The sequence below is a fragment of the Polyodon spathula genome, chromosome 17 (genome assembly GCF_017654505.1).
Source record: "Polyodon spathula isolate WHYD16114869_AA chromosome 17, ASM1765450v1, whole genome shotgun sequence".
Classification (NCBI taxonomy): domain Eukaryota; kingdom Metazoa; phylum Chordata; class Actinopteri; order Acipenseriformes; family Polyodontidae; genus Polyodon; species Polyodon spathula.
Genome location: NC_054550.1, coordinates 6,286,037 through 6,305,124, shown reverse-complemented (window position 1 = coordinate 6,305,124; position 19,088 = coordinate 6,286,037). Strand labels below are relative to the sequence as shown.

The following is a 19,088-nucleotide window of genomic DNA, read 5'->3' as shown; positions in this document are numbered from 1 at the left end:
TTAACAGCCTTCAGTACTGTATATATGGCTGGTATTTTTCACAATGGTCTTGTCATTGGGAAGAAGACATGAACATTGTGAATCATACCATCAAAATGACTTGCAAAGCCACTGGCAAAACTGCAAGTTTGTTCATTTTATTTTAATACTGACAGCACTGAATGTTAAGATATTTTTCTTTTCACTCCACTAGAACCTAAAATACAGCTCATCAAAGAAGATAGATTGTTGTTGAACACTATCGATATTAAACAATTAAAGATGATCTCTGGAAATCAACCTGGATTTTGACTTAAACTGACAGAGCTCATTTTTCATTGAATACTTGCAGTCACAAAATTGAATGGTTTTACATTTTCCATTTTATATTAATTCCTTTTCCATATGAACAGCATTTGATGACAGTATAGATCTTTGAGAATAATAATAATAAAACAACAGTCCATGTTATATAAAGAATCGCACATGTGGTATATACACTATTCATTATGGTAATTATTGTTTAAGTTCTTGGTTCAATGTGCTTCTAAAAATTAGCAACTATCAATGTCAAAATTACAACTAAAAAAAAAAAAAAAGGGGTCACAGAGACAAAAGCTGAGAGAGCTGGCTGCCCTGTGTGAGAACTGGGGTAAACACATGGGGGCACAGGGTACTGTATCTATTACATCATGTCAGAGTCTAATAAAACTGGCCTCGAAGGGAGATAGTCTTCAAACTGAGCCTGACAATGTCTTCTTTACTTTGAGAGTAAAGCAGAACTTATGTTAAAGACAGGTCTGGATTTAGTATTTACCAGGAAATTGAGTATAGAAATGTGTTTTCTTATGTTTATGGAGGGGAAAATACATTTTTAAAGAAAATGGGAGGGAAAAACCCCACAAAAATAGCGCTATTTATACACAAAGCACAATAAGGAGAGCTGTTAAAAAAGTTTAAGGTTTTAAAATGGTCCAGTCAGTGACAATATATTTCAATGTATCCAATTTCCTCCTTGGGGCTACAATATGGTTTTAGAGTTCCTTTTTAAAAGATTTAACATAACATATTTAATTTATAATAGTTGACAATGTAATTTCAGGTTGGTTTGCCAAGGTTAAGTTCAAACAACAGGATCCCTGCAGTAGATACTGAATGATGTGCTAGCTTGACAAGCCTCTGTGGGCTGAACACAATCTCCTCATTCAAGCACCTTTTACGTACTTATGTTCATAAGGTCCATTATTCATCTTCAAGGAACACGGACAGGTTTAACCAAGGACTGCCACAATGCATATGCAATATAATTAATGACATAATTAAGGGCAAAATTCAATTCACTTTAACTGAGAAAATATTTTAGGAAAATGTCTATGCACCTGTGTAGGGAACATGTTTAAAACTACTTGTTGACACTTTTCCATGCTTTTCCATGCTTTTCCAAGCTGGACTTCAGCATTGAACCTCTGTGTTAAATCAAGTCAGTAAAGCAACAAGTTCCATGATGAAAAACATTTCGGCTGCACTGTTGAATAACAATGTTATGTCTGTTTCAACTGTTTTACATCAAAAAAGCGAATAAAAGCTTGCTTGATGCCAATGATTATAAGTCCCAGTTTCTTAAAATCAGTTCAAACTTTACTGTGCATTATTTGTGTGTGAGATAATCTGCAAACCAGTTTTTAAGACATGTTGGTAATTTGATTTTACTGCTACTACTGGTAAATGAAATGCTTTTTTGTTTGAACTTTTCTAGTTCTGAATACATTTAATTAAAAGGTAGCTAACTATAGGTACCATAAAGAGCTGACCTAACACCCTAGACAGAGGCTTCTATAGAGAGATGAGGCTTGTAAATGGTAGCCTTCTGATAAAGTGGAATTTCCCAGCCTTCCAACATAGTTGTAACCTAGGAACTAGCCGCTGGCATTCACAGCTTCAGTATATGGAAGAAAAAAAAACGTGTTTTCTTTGAAGAAAGAAAAATATATCAAAGTTTTATTTGTAAGAGAATAAACATTCAAACTTCCTGATGGCCTCTCTACAGCCCGCAGGCTCCCCTGGACAAATATATCATTTTGTACACTGTAAGTCTGAAGCATTATTGCCACCTGTTGTATGAAATAGAAAATTTTGTATGTTACTGTTCTAGTTACAGAAAGTCAATACAAAATATGAAATGAGAAAATAAAAACACAGAGAACATTATAACAAAATGTAAAATGAAATCCCACTGCAGTCTGCAGGTAAATAAATTGTTGCCTGTTTATAAGATAATGCGGCATAATGTTTGTTAATTGGTCTATTAAAAAGCTGTTGCATGCAACTAATTAGCTGTAAAAAAAAATGTATAGAGATTTAACAGCAATGCCAGTTAAAACCTGTTTTTTTTTATTATTATTATTATTATTATTATTATTATTATTATTATTATTATTACCATTTGCATAAACAATTACATTCTACTTCACATCTTTAAAAAACAGAAACAGATTAAGAATCCATATATATTAACAGATAAATGTAAGTCCTTAAAATACAACCCGGTGCAACTAATACATTATTTTTAGAAGAAGGTGCGAAAAAACAATCAGTAAAACTACATCCCTTTTAGGAACATTCCTCATTACAACCACTTAAGAGGAGTTAAGAATCACATGTTCCCTTAGAGTTTGTGAAATCGCATATTAAGAACACTTGCAATTGCCCCTTCAGCAGATTGGACATATGGGGTCAATGTGGGTTGCCATCACTCCCAGAAAGCTTATATTCTGCAGTGTCCTTGATCAAACCTGATGTCTTTCGCAGCCGACAGTTTCGCCGTCTTCGTTTGATGTGACAGGACTCCTTTTCCTTTGGTGGCCACAGAAAGCCATTCATGCCCACCTTATACACATCAAACTCTTCAGGATCTGAGTCATCCATTAAATCCTGAAAGGCTTTATCTGGGAACACCTCTTTGAGCTTCTCATTGAAGAAAGCCTCCAGGCTCCTCCCTGCTTGGGCCACCTCGGAATCTGGCTGTAATGGGTTTTGTTTACAATGTACTGCCCTTCAACATACAGTAGGTTCTTACACTCTGCCCTGAAGGTGTGTTCATAATAAAAAAGGATATACTTCTGTCGCACTGAATGGCAAATCATTTCTTAATAGAACTGTAATTCGAAAAGTAGGACTACCACAGCTGGGCTTGCGTGTGAACCCGAGACCCTGCACTCCCCAAGCAAGAGCCTTAACCACCGTGCAAACAGCTATTCCTGAGCTCGCCTGCAGAGGTCAGAATCTTTAATAATTGCATAATGCTGTTTATTTTTGTTATATACTGGGGAAGATTTAAATAATATCCTTTAATCTGACTTTATTCTGTGTAACGACAGTATATCACTGTTGTAATAACATGGTTAAAATATGAATACACTACTTAAATGAGCATATATATAATATATATATATTATATATATCTATATATATATATATATATATATATATATGTATATATATATATATATATATATATCATATATACATATATATATGAATGAATATATATGAATATACTTACATAGTTAAATTTTGCACAGTTCCTGAACATCAGGAAAACATCAGCCACAAACTCATCGGGGGTGTAATAACAGAGAGGGCTCCTTTTGTTCAGTTTGCTTCTTATAACAGACAGGTCTATTGGTTTCTTTATTATTTGGTAGTAATGGCGTGCCTAGATTGAAGTAGAAAATGGAGATACAGTATTTTAAAAGGTTACATTAACTATGTGAGTACATTAATAAAACATATAGAATTGACTAACACAGAGCACACTGAGATTCTTTAAAAAATGATTGTATACTTTTGTTTACTGAATTCATTACATACCGGTTTACTTCAAATTAACGCCGCCCTCAAATTAGCGCCACCCTCAAATATCAGCTTTTTAATTGATGCCGCTCTCAATAAAGAAACGTAAAGGTATTTAAAAGTAAAGGTATTAAAGAAAGAAACGCACAGCTCTGGCTATGTATATGTGACGCCCCCAAAGAGACTGCTGCCTCAATCCACCATGCCATACAAACTAATGTACACACACCTTAGTAAGCACATTGTATTTTATGGTACAGTCCCGACAGGTAACCCAAGATTAACTACTTACAGCACAGCAGTCCTTCACATACATTTTTTTTTTCCCCCGGCAGAGTTCAGTGCCAACACAGTAGGGGATAAAACAAGGGCTGTCTGTTAACCTCGTCCACAGCTTGGATGGTGAAAACTTAAACTCAGAGGAACTCTAGGGGCTAACTGAAAGCTGGCTGAAGATATCTTCTTGTAGGGGGTTTAGTTGCTTTGTTTTTTATTCAGTTGGAATTTTACTCAATCCTGTACAATTATATATAATTTTATTTTTTTTTTTTTTAAACTTGCTTACTACCTATGAGAAGATTTATTTTCAGTTTCTCTTGCAGAGAAATTACAAACAAGTAGGTAAATTACAGTGAGAAACAAATAATAATATCTAAATAGGATATATTTTAGTTTTAACGGAAATCAAACCGATATTCGTTTCATTAAGAAAAACAACTGCATCACACTCAACTACCGTTCTCTCTCCTCTTCTTGTCCTGCCCCATAGCAACCAATACACACTCCTGATTCGTTGTTACAGTACTCCCCTGACTTCACAACTCCCACCTAATAGGCTCTCATTAACTATAAGTAAATGTACTGTATTCAAGCTCCAAAAACACACAAGAGTATAGTGCTGCAGATCAGAACCTCTTACAGTATTCTAAAATGCCTTAAATTATGTAATAAAATATTGCAGTGTTTGTAAAGTATAGTATTATTAATAAAGGCTGCCCTCGTATAATCAACACCCTCGTTTAAGGGAAGCAGTCATTTTGATCAATTTAAAATAAACGCGGCAGCGCCAAATTGAAGTAATACAGTATTTCCTCTTTTTTAAAAATGTATTTTAATACCACACTGTTCAAGGAGACCATCTATGTTTCAGCTTCCTCACAAGGCCACTTACCAAAGGACTGACAGGCTCATGGAAAGGCAAGCTGAGGGTGTTGCAGTAAATGTGGAGAGTCAGTTTTTCACATTTCTGTTGACAAGAATAAATATAACTCATCAGAATAGATCATGTTTAAATGAGACAGACAAGGAGCATAATGAAAAAAAAAAGAAACCATTAAAACCTTCACAGAGAACTTAAAATACAGCATCCCAGGTGCAAAGACTGGCAATCAGCAGGTTATATAAGGGCATGAGTGGCAGGAGTTTCTACATACCCTTTGGTCATAGAGTGAAAGCCCGTATTGTGGTCTTTTCCCTTTATGTTCTTGAATCAGTCGAGTGTTTTCACAGTCATATATCATCTCTGGAATCTGCAGGTTACGGCACAGTGAACATACCCACTCACCGCTAAAACAAACAAATTAAATCATCATTGAGACCAATGTGACCTGCCTTTATTCTAATCTGATTTGTTAAATTATTGAATCGCCACTTAGAGACTAACTTCCAGAATTTGCCTTGCCTAAACCCACAACTGTACTCTTAACACTGCATATTAATAATGATTTGCACAGAATTTTAAAGAATGTGATGTCATTTGCAAAGTGCAGAAAGTGGTCCCAAAACTCTACTGATGGTACTTCAGTTCATCTGCCCAACCCCTACCTCCCCTAAGAAACAGCAAGAATGGTATTGTCCTTACACTGGGAAGCTCAGCAGTGAAGGCACATGACAGGAGAGATGGAAAACCTTGGGGCATTGATCACAACATAGCAAATCTCCTCCATTGAGGCAGACTGCACAGAAATCCTCGTTCTCCATGACACTGGCTTCCTCCATCTCCTCAGGCAGATTTGTACAGGGAGGTTCCTCTTTGTCACCACACAGCGGCGCTGGCTCTGGGTCTTTGGAATCACAGCTTTGAGCGAGCCTGTGCAAGTCTGAAGTGTCCAGTGGTTTCTGATTAGGGTCATCTTGTGACTGCAAATGGTTGGTCTGTGGAGGGTGGACTGTGTCATCAAAAAGGGCTGTCTTTAATAAAGAGAAAAGGTGCATGTTGTTATCAATCAAATAGCTCTGCTTTACATAAGGCATCATGTACAATATAAATCTGTAATTTTATCAAAGGCTTCTGTTGACATGACCAGAACCTTCAGTTGAAGTCAGTCAAAGTATTCAGTTTTGTTGAATTTTATAATAAAATCCTTTGATACACTGCAACGGAATAAAAATGAATACACTACACCTTTACAACTACAACACCAATTGTTTTGTGCTATGTATTTTCGTATTAACCTCTTGAGCAATGTTATCCGTTTCCCATACTTGTTCAGCTGCTGCTGGAGTCTCATTTTTCACTTCCATCAGGATGAAATAGCTGTTACCCATCTGGCTGCAGTCTGGCTGCAGTTTGAACACTGGTAGTTGACCAGCACCTGGACAAATTTTCAAACGTTCCAGCTTGACGAACGGGACCATCAAATTTTTGGGCTCTCTGAAATACGATACAGTGTAATCATGCTTTGTTCAGTGTTATTTGGCTCTTTTTGCTTTTGTTGGCTTTTTCTCATACATGCAAATCTGAATTAGCAATTCACAACATACAAGCTTTGCCTAAAAAAATTCAAACTGCCGTGAAAGGAACTTGGACATACATCTATCTATCTATATTGTGACAAAGTGAGGGGCACTGTAGAAAAGGGAAGATATATAGGTCACAGGAGACTGGAATAAGGTACTGTACCTGATATTATTCTGTGATGTATTTCCATTCATTTTATTATCTTCACCTTCAAAGATGCTGCCAGCTAATAAAGAAACAAAAAACCCTTTAATTTATTTTATGGTATGAACAGTACATACATTTATTATAGGTTACAAGTTTAGGGAAATAGTAAAACAAAAAAAACAAAAAAGATGGTGTTGACATGAAAGCACAGAGTCTGGGCACTGTCCCTCTATTTTACCTGTTACAGGAGCGAAACGAAGACCAGCCGAGCCAAATAACTGGCGTTCGTTGCAAGACAAATTTATTGGTTCATCTAAAGTATTTTCACCGTCCTTTTTAATTCGGGCTTTTGTTAAGACATGGTCACCTTCCTTTAAAAGAAAATAAAAAGTCAAGTAGCATTAAATCATTTATCTTTTTTTATCCTTAATAATCTTGGTGTGGCTCTTTTGTATAGGGAATAATTACTAGGTCACATGTTTCATTTTCAAAGAGAGACACGCTAACATACTGGATTTTTATAATCTTGCATGTAAAGTATGTTTGTATATACATGTCAACACTCAAATCCACTTGTTACTAAAATGAATACACAAATACAGAACTGCTATTGAAAAAAGATTTGCTGGCAAATATATACATGCGTGCACGGGGGAAGGCAGCAGCAGGGCTGGTAGATGACGTAATCACATACAAAGACATAAACCCATATACGCTCCTTATAAAGGAGCCAGCTCTTTTATACACCGGTATCGGCGCTATGCTTTAGTGCAAAAGGACCCGGGTTCGCGCCCGCCCTCCACCTGTGTGTGGATTGCCTCGCCTTGTGTGAGGCGCCTGCCTGCGGCAACCGAGATCGCTACATTATATATAATTTCAATTTGGCGCCGCCCTCATATTGACACCGCAGTCATATATCAGCTTTATAATAGAGGCCTCCCTCGAATAAACGCCACTACCAATAAAGAAACGTTAAGGGTTTTTTTCTTCCCCTACTAAAAAAAAAATACACACACAATAAACAAATAAACGCGCAACACTGACTATGAACATGTAACGCCCCCGAAGAGACGGCAGCCTCAATCTAGCACATAAATGACAAACTAATGTACACACACATAGTAAGCACATTTTATTTTATGGTAGTACAGTTCTGAAAGAAAACCCAAGATAAACTACGTACTGAACAGCATTCCTTCTAAAGTTCTTATGGGTGGTTTTGTTGTTTTCTTTTTAGTTCAATTGTAATTCTCTCACTCAATAAAAACAATGTGGTTACTATCTATGAGAAAATTTAGTTTCTGTTTCTCTTGCAGAAATATTAAAAACAAGCAAGTTACAGTGAGGAAAAAAAAAACGAGTAGGATATACTGTAGTTTTTACAGAAATCAAGCTTATATTCTGAGGTAATTTTTGGTGCAGAAAAACATCTACATCACAATCTTGGATTTAACTGCCACACCAGCATTGTCCCGCCCCTTAACAACCATACACACTCCTGATTCACTGATACAGTACTTCCCTGACCTTCCAACTCCCACCTAATAGGCTCTCGGTAACTGTCAGCGATGAATGCACTGTAGTCAAAGCAGGTTAGCCACACACGCTGTTACATACAGGTAGGTTACCATATTACAGAAAATAAGCAACCGCGATACTTCTAAAATGTCATAAATCATGTAATAAATATTGCAGCATTTGAAAATCGTAGTATTATTAATAAAGGTCACCCTCATATAACGGCCCCCCTCTTTTAAGCGGCACAGTCATTTTGTCATCAATTTAAAATAAAAGCCGCTTGGCGCCAAATTGAAGTGATACGGTATATATATATATATATATATATATATATAATCTTTTATTTTTTAACAATAAAGTACACTTATTAGTATTTGTAACTTGTATAAGGTCAACCAGTGTTATTGCTAGGGATTTTTTTTTTAGTGGGGTGACCCACCAAATCAATGAAAAATACAATGAAACATCACATACCCTTCACTCTCTTTCAAACTTATTAAGAAAGACTGGCTCATAAAATCACCTGGTTGCTTTTCCACACACAAATTTGAAACCTGATTAACAAGAAATCCATTGGTTAGGTTATTAGCTTGTCGGAAAATCAATCTCTCAAACTGTTCTGGGCAATCTGGATCATTTGTAACCTGAGCGTGGAAAGTGATGTCACACCACTAAACCTTACCTTGAATTCCATGCTCCCTTGGTCCCTGTTATGTGTTGCTAGGTTATCATGAGTCCCACTGTGCAAGTCTTCAGGGAATGAGTGTGTTTCAGGCCTTGGGAAAGGTGTTGAATCTTGCTGGGTGTTTTCAAGAGCCCTTTTCTCAGATATTAGGTCAGTTATTTTTGGTGTGAGGCTCAGGGGTTGGTTGGCTGGCATGGCCATTTTCTGCGAGGCAGGATCCCTGTCAGCGATGGCTGATGCACAATCCTGACAGAGATTTAGACCGTTGAACTTTCATTTCCCATATAAATTAACACGGGGAAATTTAAAGTGGGGCAGCAAGGATCAGGCATTGCTTGCTAATGAGTTTCAGATTTAATCATCAGAAAAAAAAGAACTGTGCCAGAATTACAGTTGCAGGAAGACATGCAAAATGTGCTAATTGACATGTTATTTATATCAGGGTAGGCAGAAAATTAAACCTGTTGTTAAATGTCCATTTGTTCAACCATTTGATTTGCATTTTCATAACAATGACGTAATGACAAACATGCATAACAATTAAGGTTAAATACAGCCATTATTAGCAAAATGTCCCTGTTTCTTTTGTCTGTATAGTTTAAAAAATATTAAATAATGACCTATATCCATCTACCAATCTAAGTATTTGTTTATATATTTATGCTTAGTTACAGAGACTAACTGTATTCTTAAAAATAAAGAGACATATTCTGCACAATAATACTGCATGTTCGCCCACTGCTTACCTTGTTTCTAGCTACGCACCCAGCTGCAAGGTTTTAGCTAGGCTGAGATAAACAGATCTCATGTAATTATTGAGCAATTAAACATACTTGCCTGTAATACGTCCCTTAGGAATCCAGCTGCGTTTTCTGTGTTTTAAATGTTAATAGCACTAAATGTAAAAAGCCTTTAAATGCCACCCACCTCTCAAATGAAAGATGTGATATGCACTGATTCGAGGCAACAGTAAGAGATGCGCTCTGAGGAATGAAATCTAACAGCGAGCTTAGCTATATTCCCAGGACAACTCATTAATTCGAGGTTAAATAAATAGAGGGCTTCAACTCAATGTTTACCCTTCATTAAACTCTGCTTTTAAGTAACCGCCAATTCATTGTATTTAATATATCCCACTGTTTTTACATTATTACTAATGTCCAGCTATATCTGGTTTTCGTTATTTCAGACGTTTTTTTTAAGCTTTTGTTGTTCATTAAAAGTGACACATTTTGTGATTACACATGTGTGTATATAAATATATTGATGTACATATATTTACATGATAATAATACTACTACAGAAGTTTTGGAAACTCTTCATAAATTGAGTTTTTAAATATATTGATTTAATTTTGCAGTTTTTTAAATTAGGTTACTCCTAAATATGTAAGACTTATTCACTTAACTTATTCAATAGTTTCAAGGTAAACCATTACCTCTGTGTTTTGCTTGGAAACTGTTGATGCTGAATGGCTGGGTAAGGACAGTGTGCAGGTCAACACACTGCCATGGGAATCATGTGGATGTGCTGGTATGAAAGGTACCCCGTTCATAGCTTCGGAACAGGGTGTCTGCTGTGGCTGTGAAAGTACAGAGTCATAATTTACAGGTAGCTGTCAGGAAAAGAAGGATGTTCATTAAAATCTCTACAATAAAACACATTCAACAGATTAGCAACACACTGTGTTCAGAGCAAGTTACACGGTGGGTCAGAATTTTGGAAGCATCCTGGCAAGATGTTGGTTGGTACATTGGAAGATTGGGGATAATATATTCTCGTCCTAGGGTCTCTCTCACATTTTATGTCCTTTCCTCAGTTACTAAGTTACATCAATTTATTCTTATGTCCTGCTTTGAGCTGTTCAGGGCCAGAAGTGGTCAGAGCCCACTGCATGCTATGCTCAGCAATAGTCATGTAGTGTTCTGTGAGAACAATTCTACATCTACAGGCCAAACACAGTAGTTCAGATACTCAATATGAAGCTGGCTCTTACCGCTATATAAAATATGGTGACTATAGCAGGAACAAAGAAATGAAGGACACAAATATGAAATCTGAAAAATATTTAAAAACTGACCAACCTAATATGAAAAACATTACACATGGCTGATATTGGATCTTGCTTCTCTTAACCTGATGTTGTGCTTTGAAATTCAACAATATAAATACATCTACAGCTATGTCATTTATAACTACCAGATCTGCACGTCTAACTTTCATAAACAAAATATAATATGAAAGCGAAAATATAATATGACTGCTTGAAATGCGGAGAAACCAATTCTACCCTCTTCTATTTCATTGCTGTTTGATGATCTAAATACACATTGTGGTTTTTACACCTTTATGCCTGGAGGTATAAAATACTGTATGCATCTTTTTTCTAAAGTATGTGGTCAGCTGCGCTATATATGACAAATAATCTAATGTGTAAAACTTACAATGATTTGGTTCACCACACTTGCATGAGTCATCCTATGGTTCTCATCGTGTTGCTGGAGTTCAGCTTCCTGCTGCAGCTGCTCAATCTGTTGAGCCTGACCATTATCCAGTGCTGGCTGGAAGCTTTGCTGTTGCATACCATTCTGAGATTGAACAGGCTGCTGTCTCACAATGTAATTGATCTGCTTCACTCTTGCTTGCTGAAACTGCTGGGGTTTTGCTGGGTGCCGGAGTTGCAGTTTGGACTCCTGACTCTGGAGCAGGTCCTTTGGGCCTTTTTGCATTTGCTCCAGTTGGCTGGGTTGCAGGACACCATGCTGCATTGCATGGTCCAGCAGCAGGGGCTCTGTTGTCTGCATCTGTCGTTGCTGCAGGAGTTGCATCGGCTGCAAATGGTTGAGCTGCACCGCAGGCTGCTGCTGTGTCATGTGTGTCTGTGGGGCTTGCATTGTTGGTGAAGCCCGTTGCAGATGCATCTGCTGGTGAATGCTGTGTGACGGCAGCGTGCAGCTAACTGGATAGGCGTATTGCTCCAACTGCTTCATTTGTAAGTGCGTTCCCATACACATACCTGCCTGCTGATCCTGCTCAAACTGTGCTTGTTGAGGTACTTTCCAGGGATGTAATGTTTTCACGGGGTAAGGCATTATCCGCCGATACCTCCTGCCCTGCTCTAGTTCATGTTGTCCCGTGGGATTCTGTTGCTGCAACCTGTGCCCTCTGTCTGTTTCTGTAAGGTGCATGCACCGTTGGGCGAGATGTTCTTGGAGAGCTTGAGACCTATGATGGCACTGCCCACAATGGGCAGGGATTGGCTGTTGAAAACACGGCTGGAACTCATTGGCTTGATCTACAGGTCTGTGATGTAGTGCTGCTGGCAGGCCTTGACAAATCAAAGGTTGGGGTCGCTGTATGTTAGCATTGTCTGGATAACCTTGGTGAGCTGTGTCTGTTGTCAGCTGACCTGAAAACAAATTGGCACACTTTTGTTGAGACAGAATTCAAGAGAGCAACCCTTTCATTTTGAAACAAATCTATTCTCCTCATGGACGGCCAAATGTTATCCTGAAATGTATTTAATTTAAAATGATTTCCATTTTATCTAGTCAATATGACAGCTTGAACATTTTAACTTCTACCTTTTATACTTTTATAGATAGCTTATTCTAAATGCATGTGCCGTGGTTAAAACCACAATTATACAAAAATGGAGCAGTTATATGTTGTTTGTTGTATAAACATTTTTTATTTTTTTGGTTTGGTACACTACTGTTTTGCCACTGCAATACTGCTTCTACAAGGGTAAAATAAATAAATATCATTATTGTTGTACCAAAGAGTGAAATCTGCTTGGTCCAGAAACTGGCATCCCAGTAGAAGCTGATTCTATTAGCAGGACTCATATTTGCATGGTGCTGGGATTCATGCAGACATTGCATCTGAAATGAAAGCTAAGAGACAACTCGTATTTTATTTTCCCTTGTGCATTTGCAAACATGTACACTGTTTAAACATACAAGGGGATGCCAACTCTTATTGACACCACTGTTATACCCACTGCACATATATATCCACCAGAAGAAAAATCTAGGCTGCATGAAAAGAAAGATACAACTCACCAGTTCCTTACTATAGAGGAATGGAATGGTCTTGTCGTGGGCTGTTGCCCAGTTTATAAAGTTCTGCACTTGTTCTAGCTGCTGACAAAGGTCTACGATTCTATGCTGCTGGTACTCCAGACTCAACTTATAATGATCCATTATCCTCTGTGTGACAAAAAAGAAACTGCATTAGCTCACAGTTAAAGTAGCCCAAGAGGGAAATATCTTGTCAAATCTAAACTACATTAATAGGGGGGTCTTTAAAAATGGTATTCAAAATCAAAAACATGGCTAATGGCTTTGGTGTTATTACCTGAACCTTCAACATTGGATACTGTTTGCTTTTCTTGTCTTTTGGGTACAAACACACATGAATCCCCATTTTGGCAAAGGTTCGAAAAAAGGGACAATTTCAAAATATTTATTAACAACCCCAAATACATCTGTCTCATAATAAAGATTCAATAACGCTTTAAGTATTTCCACTGATGTCAAGACCACTCAACACAAGGTCAGTATTATGTGAAAATGAATGAAAATTAATTTATACACATGAACTGTACTGATTAAACAGAACGTGAATGCAGCCTCTGGTACATACTGCATGTTGGTGAACAGAAGAAAAAAAAAGATCTTTTGAATAAATACATCTTGAAGGACATAGCTGGAAAATCATGATATCTAAAAAAAAGAATGTCTCATTTCAATGCTGTACATACGACAAAGGAACTCTAGAGGGTTACAACACCCTCTGAAATGTGTGTTTTGTACAAATCTGAATTACTGTTTCTGTTTATCTTAGCAGGCTAACTAAACTGCAGCAACTAAGCTAGGAAATGGAAAAGCTCTTTACAAAATCAGTTTCAGTGGGGACAAGAATTACAGATGCACCGCCCTAGTGGTCATCTTTTAAACTACCTCTCTTCAGAAAAGCTTTTAGGAGTCTTTTCAGAAGCTGACCCAGCAGTTGAAAAATTACATTTTTGCTAGAATAGCTAGCAAGCATGGCAAACATGATCTAAGCATAAACAAAAATACACCACAATAGAGCACACATTCAAACAGGATTTAAGCAGGTAAATAATGAAATAGTACAGAAATGCATATAAAGTACAGTATACCTTTTAGTTGGCCTGTGATATATGCAAATAAATATATCAATAACTTTACCTCTAACAAACCCCTTCAAAGGGTTTAGCTAACTCCAGGATGGGTAATTACCTCAAGTTGTTCTAATAGTACATTGGCACGTTTGTTTATTTCATTCAACATTATCATCTTTGCCATTTTAATCTGGTTTTCTGTTGTCCTGCGCATGACTTTTATGTCGTGTAACCTGTAGGACAAGACAGCATTCAGAACATAATTATTTACTGGATCACTAGAATAGTTTATACACTCTGAATGTATTGTTTTACTACATGCAGTCCAGTATACTCTACCTGGATTCTACTTGTTTAGTGGAGGGTGCAATGCATGCAGTCCAGTATACTCTACCTGGATTCGATTTGTTTAATGGAGGGTGCAATGCATGCAGTCCAGTGTACTCTACCTGAATTCGATTTGTTTAATGGAGGGTGCAATGCATGCAGTCCAGTGTACTCTACCTGGATTCGATTTGTTTAATGGAGGGTGCAATGCATGCAGTCCAGTGTACTCTACCTGGATTCGATTTGTTTAGTGGCACTCTTCATGGTTGCTTTCTTGTCCTCCACTTGTGCTGTTAAACTTTCAAAAAGCCTCTGTTGGTTTTGAATGGCCTTACCAACATGGAAAAGGCTGAAATACAAAAGAATCGTTGCATAAAAACTGTCCGCAATGAATACTTTACAAAACACATTTCCATAAGCCGTTTAAGGATTGTTAAGCTGCAAAAATGATAAATAAATGCTTTAAATTTACTAAGAACCTATAACATTTTACAGAACAAAGTATTTGTAGATTACAACTTGCTGGGATGCTGGTGGTGCAGTTAGGGGGCCAACCGAAGAAAGGAGTCTCGATTCATGACAGCTTCACAGTTATTCTCTCCCTGTGTGCTTCCAGAACAAGAGGTTTCCTTACCTGTGATTTTTGTGTGATGAAAGGTGGCAGCTACTGCAGGTCAACATGGCACACGTTTCACAAAATAAACGCAGAGGTTCCTCATTGTGACGCTGACAATACAGGAGTTCCTGTGACCGACCTTTTTAGTGAACAGGAAGTTCAAAAAGCCATGCTTTAATGTAATAAACTACTTAAAAAAAAAGAAGACCACTGTAGCGTATCCTCTTCACAAAGCTGTAATGTGTGTTATATGAAATTTGTTGTTACCAATCAAATATTATACATGCGACATTCAGGAGAAGTTTCATGAATACCAAACTGTACTTTATTAATTGAAACAGACTTAAAAACATTTAAATAACTCTTGAGTTCAAATTTTGTGCATACTGGCCAGTATTTCAAACAAGCAAATATTGAAAAACAAACTAGTTACATGAACCTTATTTTCCCATGAGTCTAAAATGTAATTCATGTCATGTTTAAGTCACATTTGTGCAGTAAATTCCAACCCCAGGGATATCACAAAGTCTTCCATTTATGACTATTTGTTCAGTCTTCTGCTACTGTAGTCTCTTTTTACCACAGACATATCTATATCATACATGATTCATTTTACCAACCATCAATGTCATAATGTGGAGACAGGTCTCAAGGGATCATGGGTGTCAATGGACTGTTATTAATTGTTGTCCATTAAAACACAGATGGTCTAAAAAAAATAAAGACCTGCAATTCAGTTATAAACTAAGTGATTACCAGTCAATCCTTAGGTTTCAGGTTTTTTTAGAATTCATCAAAACTAGTTCCAAACTATATTTGTGTTATTAAGTTATGTGTATCATGAACATGTGTACAGTGATTTCAGTGTAATATTAATACATTTTACCATGTAGCCAGGGGCTTGATTGATTCAATCACCACCTGGCTATAGTTCACACTTTTCCAATAACACATAATTAATCAACCAAACAATTAACTAGGTTGCTGTGCAGCCTGTGCTCTGTCAAATGTAGTTATTAAATAATACTGTCAAAATGGTCTCTGTTAAAAAGAATATTGCACGATTTTAATGTATTTAACAGGTAGACTTATTTAGCAGAGTATGGAATAAATCCAATACCAGGCCTCTGCAAATCATTCAATGACCACATCCTGTTGAAATAGTTTCTGTTTTCGCCAGTGTTGTTCTGCAAACTGTGAAAGTATATATGTGGAGTAGTACAGCCTTAAACCAAACTCTAGGTTAAATAGCTTGTTTGTACCCTAAAACCTCATAATCAATCATTTCATAAATAAAAAATATATAGCCTACCAGTGTTGGGTTGCTTCCTGTCAGTTTCTGACAAGACGTTCATTTTGCTATCTTTTGCATGGTGGTGTATGTCGGTACATATCAAGCATAGCCATTTGTTACAGTAAGGGCAGAGACTCTGTGCTAATCTCTGTTCCTTACAATTGGTACAAAAAACCTGTAGGATGAAAAAGGCAAAAAAAAAAAAAAAAACACAATGAACCCCTGTCATTGAAACTAGAATGCGAGCTAGGTAGTAACACAGTGCCTCTGGAGTTTTAATACATCTCACAGTAAATTAGTTTGGTGTAACAAAAACCATGGAAAATGTAATTGCAAAAGTGTTATACTAAAATTAATACCACTGACCTTTCTTTAAGTTGCTGTAGATTGTTAGAATTTAACCCTAGTCACTAAATTTCAACAAAATGAGTTATTTTTTTGACTGATTGTTATATATTGTATGAGGCTCTGTAAGGTCACAGGACACTATATCAAACAAAACTGTACAGCAGAATATGACAAGATCTGTATTGTCTTCCTACTACAAAAGAAAGTATGATACAGGGCTAATTACAGAAAATGTGGTTAACGTGTTTAAATGAACTATGTCTTAAAAATAGATTCCATTCCCATACGATTTGAAAGGACTGAAGATGTCTACTCAGAGTTAGAACAGGACCATATAGAGAAAATTCAGAACCAATATCACAGCACCAGAACCAAAAAACAGAACCAATTTAAAAAGACATTTGAGGCTATTTGCTGTACTACTGGGGCTTGCTCACAAAGCTTATCAATAAATAAAATTTGATACTCATGAAATAGTCCCATGTTAATTAAAGAAGCCAACACATACTATTTCACAAACAGCAATCTGTATTTTATTCTTCAGATCAGTACCAATACAAATAGATCAAGATAAAGGCTCCCCATACAAGGAGACACTCCTTGAGGGCATAAGGTATTCACTCAATATAATGTATCACATACTGTATTAGAATAGAAGGATTTATGTATACGGAAATAAAAGCACTTTTCTTATTAACCCTTTTAGTGCTGTACATCAGACAGGCAGAAATAAAATGATACGGCAATACGGAGGGTTGAAATAGAAAGTGAGACACACTTACCTTGTCCATGTCAGGAATTGCTTTCTGAAGGTCTTTAAGAAGATGTTCTCTGAATCTCCAGAGAGGCAGGTCTGACTGCTGACAGGGCAGCAAACAACACCTCACCTCAAGAAAACCAGAGTAGTAAGAGGGTTTGTCTGCAGCAGGAAATGACAGAAACCGCCCCTGAGAAATAAGGGATGTCTGAACTTGTTCTGAAACCAGCATAAAGACTGGACTGCCTTCTGATCTCATAGTTTGGTGAACTTCTTATGAGTAAAGGTTTATCATCATTTTTTTTTTTTAATTCTGTCAGCACCATGTACAGTAATGTATAGCATTACATGATGGAATAAAGAAAGCAGTCCACAGTCAGCAGTACCCAGTATCTAGACGGTTGTATGTAAAAATTATAACAATTATTTATCATTGGAGCAACAATAATCCAATATTGTGAGGAAAATCCTTTGATATTGAGTGGGGAAAAAAATATCATGGAGCTGTGACTACTGTGAATGTCCTTCATGTTTCCTAACCTGTAATAAAAGCTTGGATTTTTTCTGGGACAAAATAACCCCTAAAGCCCTGCCAGAAATTGCTAAAAAGTCCAAATGAAATACAATTAAAATCTCGATAGGTACTGCAAAAAAAAAAAAAAAAAAAAAAAAAAACATGCACCATATGATCCTTTTCTAGCTTCCTTATGTGACACATAATAGAAAAAATCTCTATGGACACACTAAAAAGATAAGCTGCCAAATTGGGACGCTGTAGAGTAACAAGCCTGGAATTTGTCCTGGTAAGATCAAACCCTGCAATAAAGATTCAAAATGACCCAGTTCTCAAGTTAATAAGAATTTTATATATAGCGAAAAGCTTTGCAGTGGTAAAATATGTTTTCTGCAAGCAAAAACTGAGGCGTCAGTGGAGTTCTTGAAGACAGACAGCGTACAGAGCCATGCAGTAATAAAGAAACTAGAAAAGGTTAATACACTGTAGGGTAGTTGCTTTTCCTCTATATGCTAATTCCTGTGTTTTACCTTTATTGTTACAGTACTGTACTAGGACTAAACCTGCCTTGTTACCATGCATGAGGCAAGAGAGACTGCATTGCTGGAACAAGTAGCACAAAGCGCTGTGGTATAATTAATGAGCTACATTCATTATAATAAGTGCTAGCAAGACTGCAGTTTAGTGCTTCCTTGCACACCTGTCATTTACAACAAACAAAGCAAGTGCAGGAGCAATGAAAACAAAAGGTTTAAACAAAACACTACAGCACCCAAGTTTCAGCTATCCTGGTGCTTCTCTCACTTATTTTTATTTTTTCTTCTTCTTCTTCTTATTGCTGTTGTTGTCATTGTTGTTTACGCCGGGCATGAACCTTCACTGAACCTTTTCACCATGATCAAAGAAGATGAAAATACTGAAAGTTTTGTACCCTCTGCTTTTATCACTCAGTCGTGTACTATAACACTTGAGTTAAACCTGAAATGAGAAGTACTGTGTTTATAAATATTACACTATGCAGTAACTGCTATAGACAGGAAGTTGTCTTTCTACTTATCCTAAAAAAAAAAAATTACGTACTTGACTTGATTTTACTCTCATAACTTTCCACACCCTGGGTACTGGCCTGTAACAGGACCTGTCCTTGGATCAGAACATATAT

The 19,088-nt window shown here is 36.8% G+C and overlaps 1 protein-coding gene across 3 annotated transcripts; it reads right to left on the bottom strand.

The window, feature by feature from the left end:
* Positions 1-2,382: 2,382 nt before the first annotated feature.
* LOC121329476 (tripartite motif-containing protein 66-like) lies at positions 2,383-17,547 on the bottom strand. Of its 3 annotated transcripts, none has more exons than XM_041275031.1 (18): positions 17,438-17,547; positions 16,326-16,482; positions 15,032-15,152; positions 14,630-14,746; positions 14,189-14,303; positions 12,986-13,132; positions 12,700-12,817; positions 11,366-12,330; positions 10,360-10,503; positions 8,919-9,167; positions 6,957-7,089; positions 6,734-6,797; positions 6,286-6,484; positions 5,693-6,021; positions 5,265-5,397; positions 5,003-5,077; positions 3,542-3,694; positions 2,383-3,000 (listed from the first exon to the last, which is right to left on the bottom strand). In XM_041275031.1, exons 1-18 carry the CDS (start codon positions 17,444-17,446, stop codon positions 2,713-2,715), a joined length of 3,516 nt encoding a protein of 1,171 aa, XP_041130965.1. In that variant the 5' UTR covers positions 17,447-17,547; the 3' UTR covers positions 2,383-2,712. The 3 variants fall into 3 exon arrangements, with proteins under 3 accessions (XP_041130965.1, XP_041130966.1, XP_041130967.1); XM_041275032.1 differs by having other exon boundaries at positions 6,316-6,484; XM_041275033.1 differs by having other exon boundaries at positions 2,819-2,996.
* Between the last annotated feature and the right edge of the window lie 1,541 nt (positions 17,548-19,088).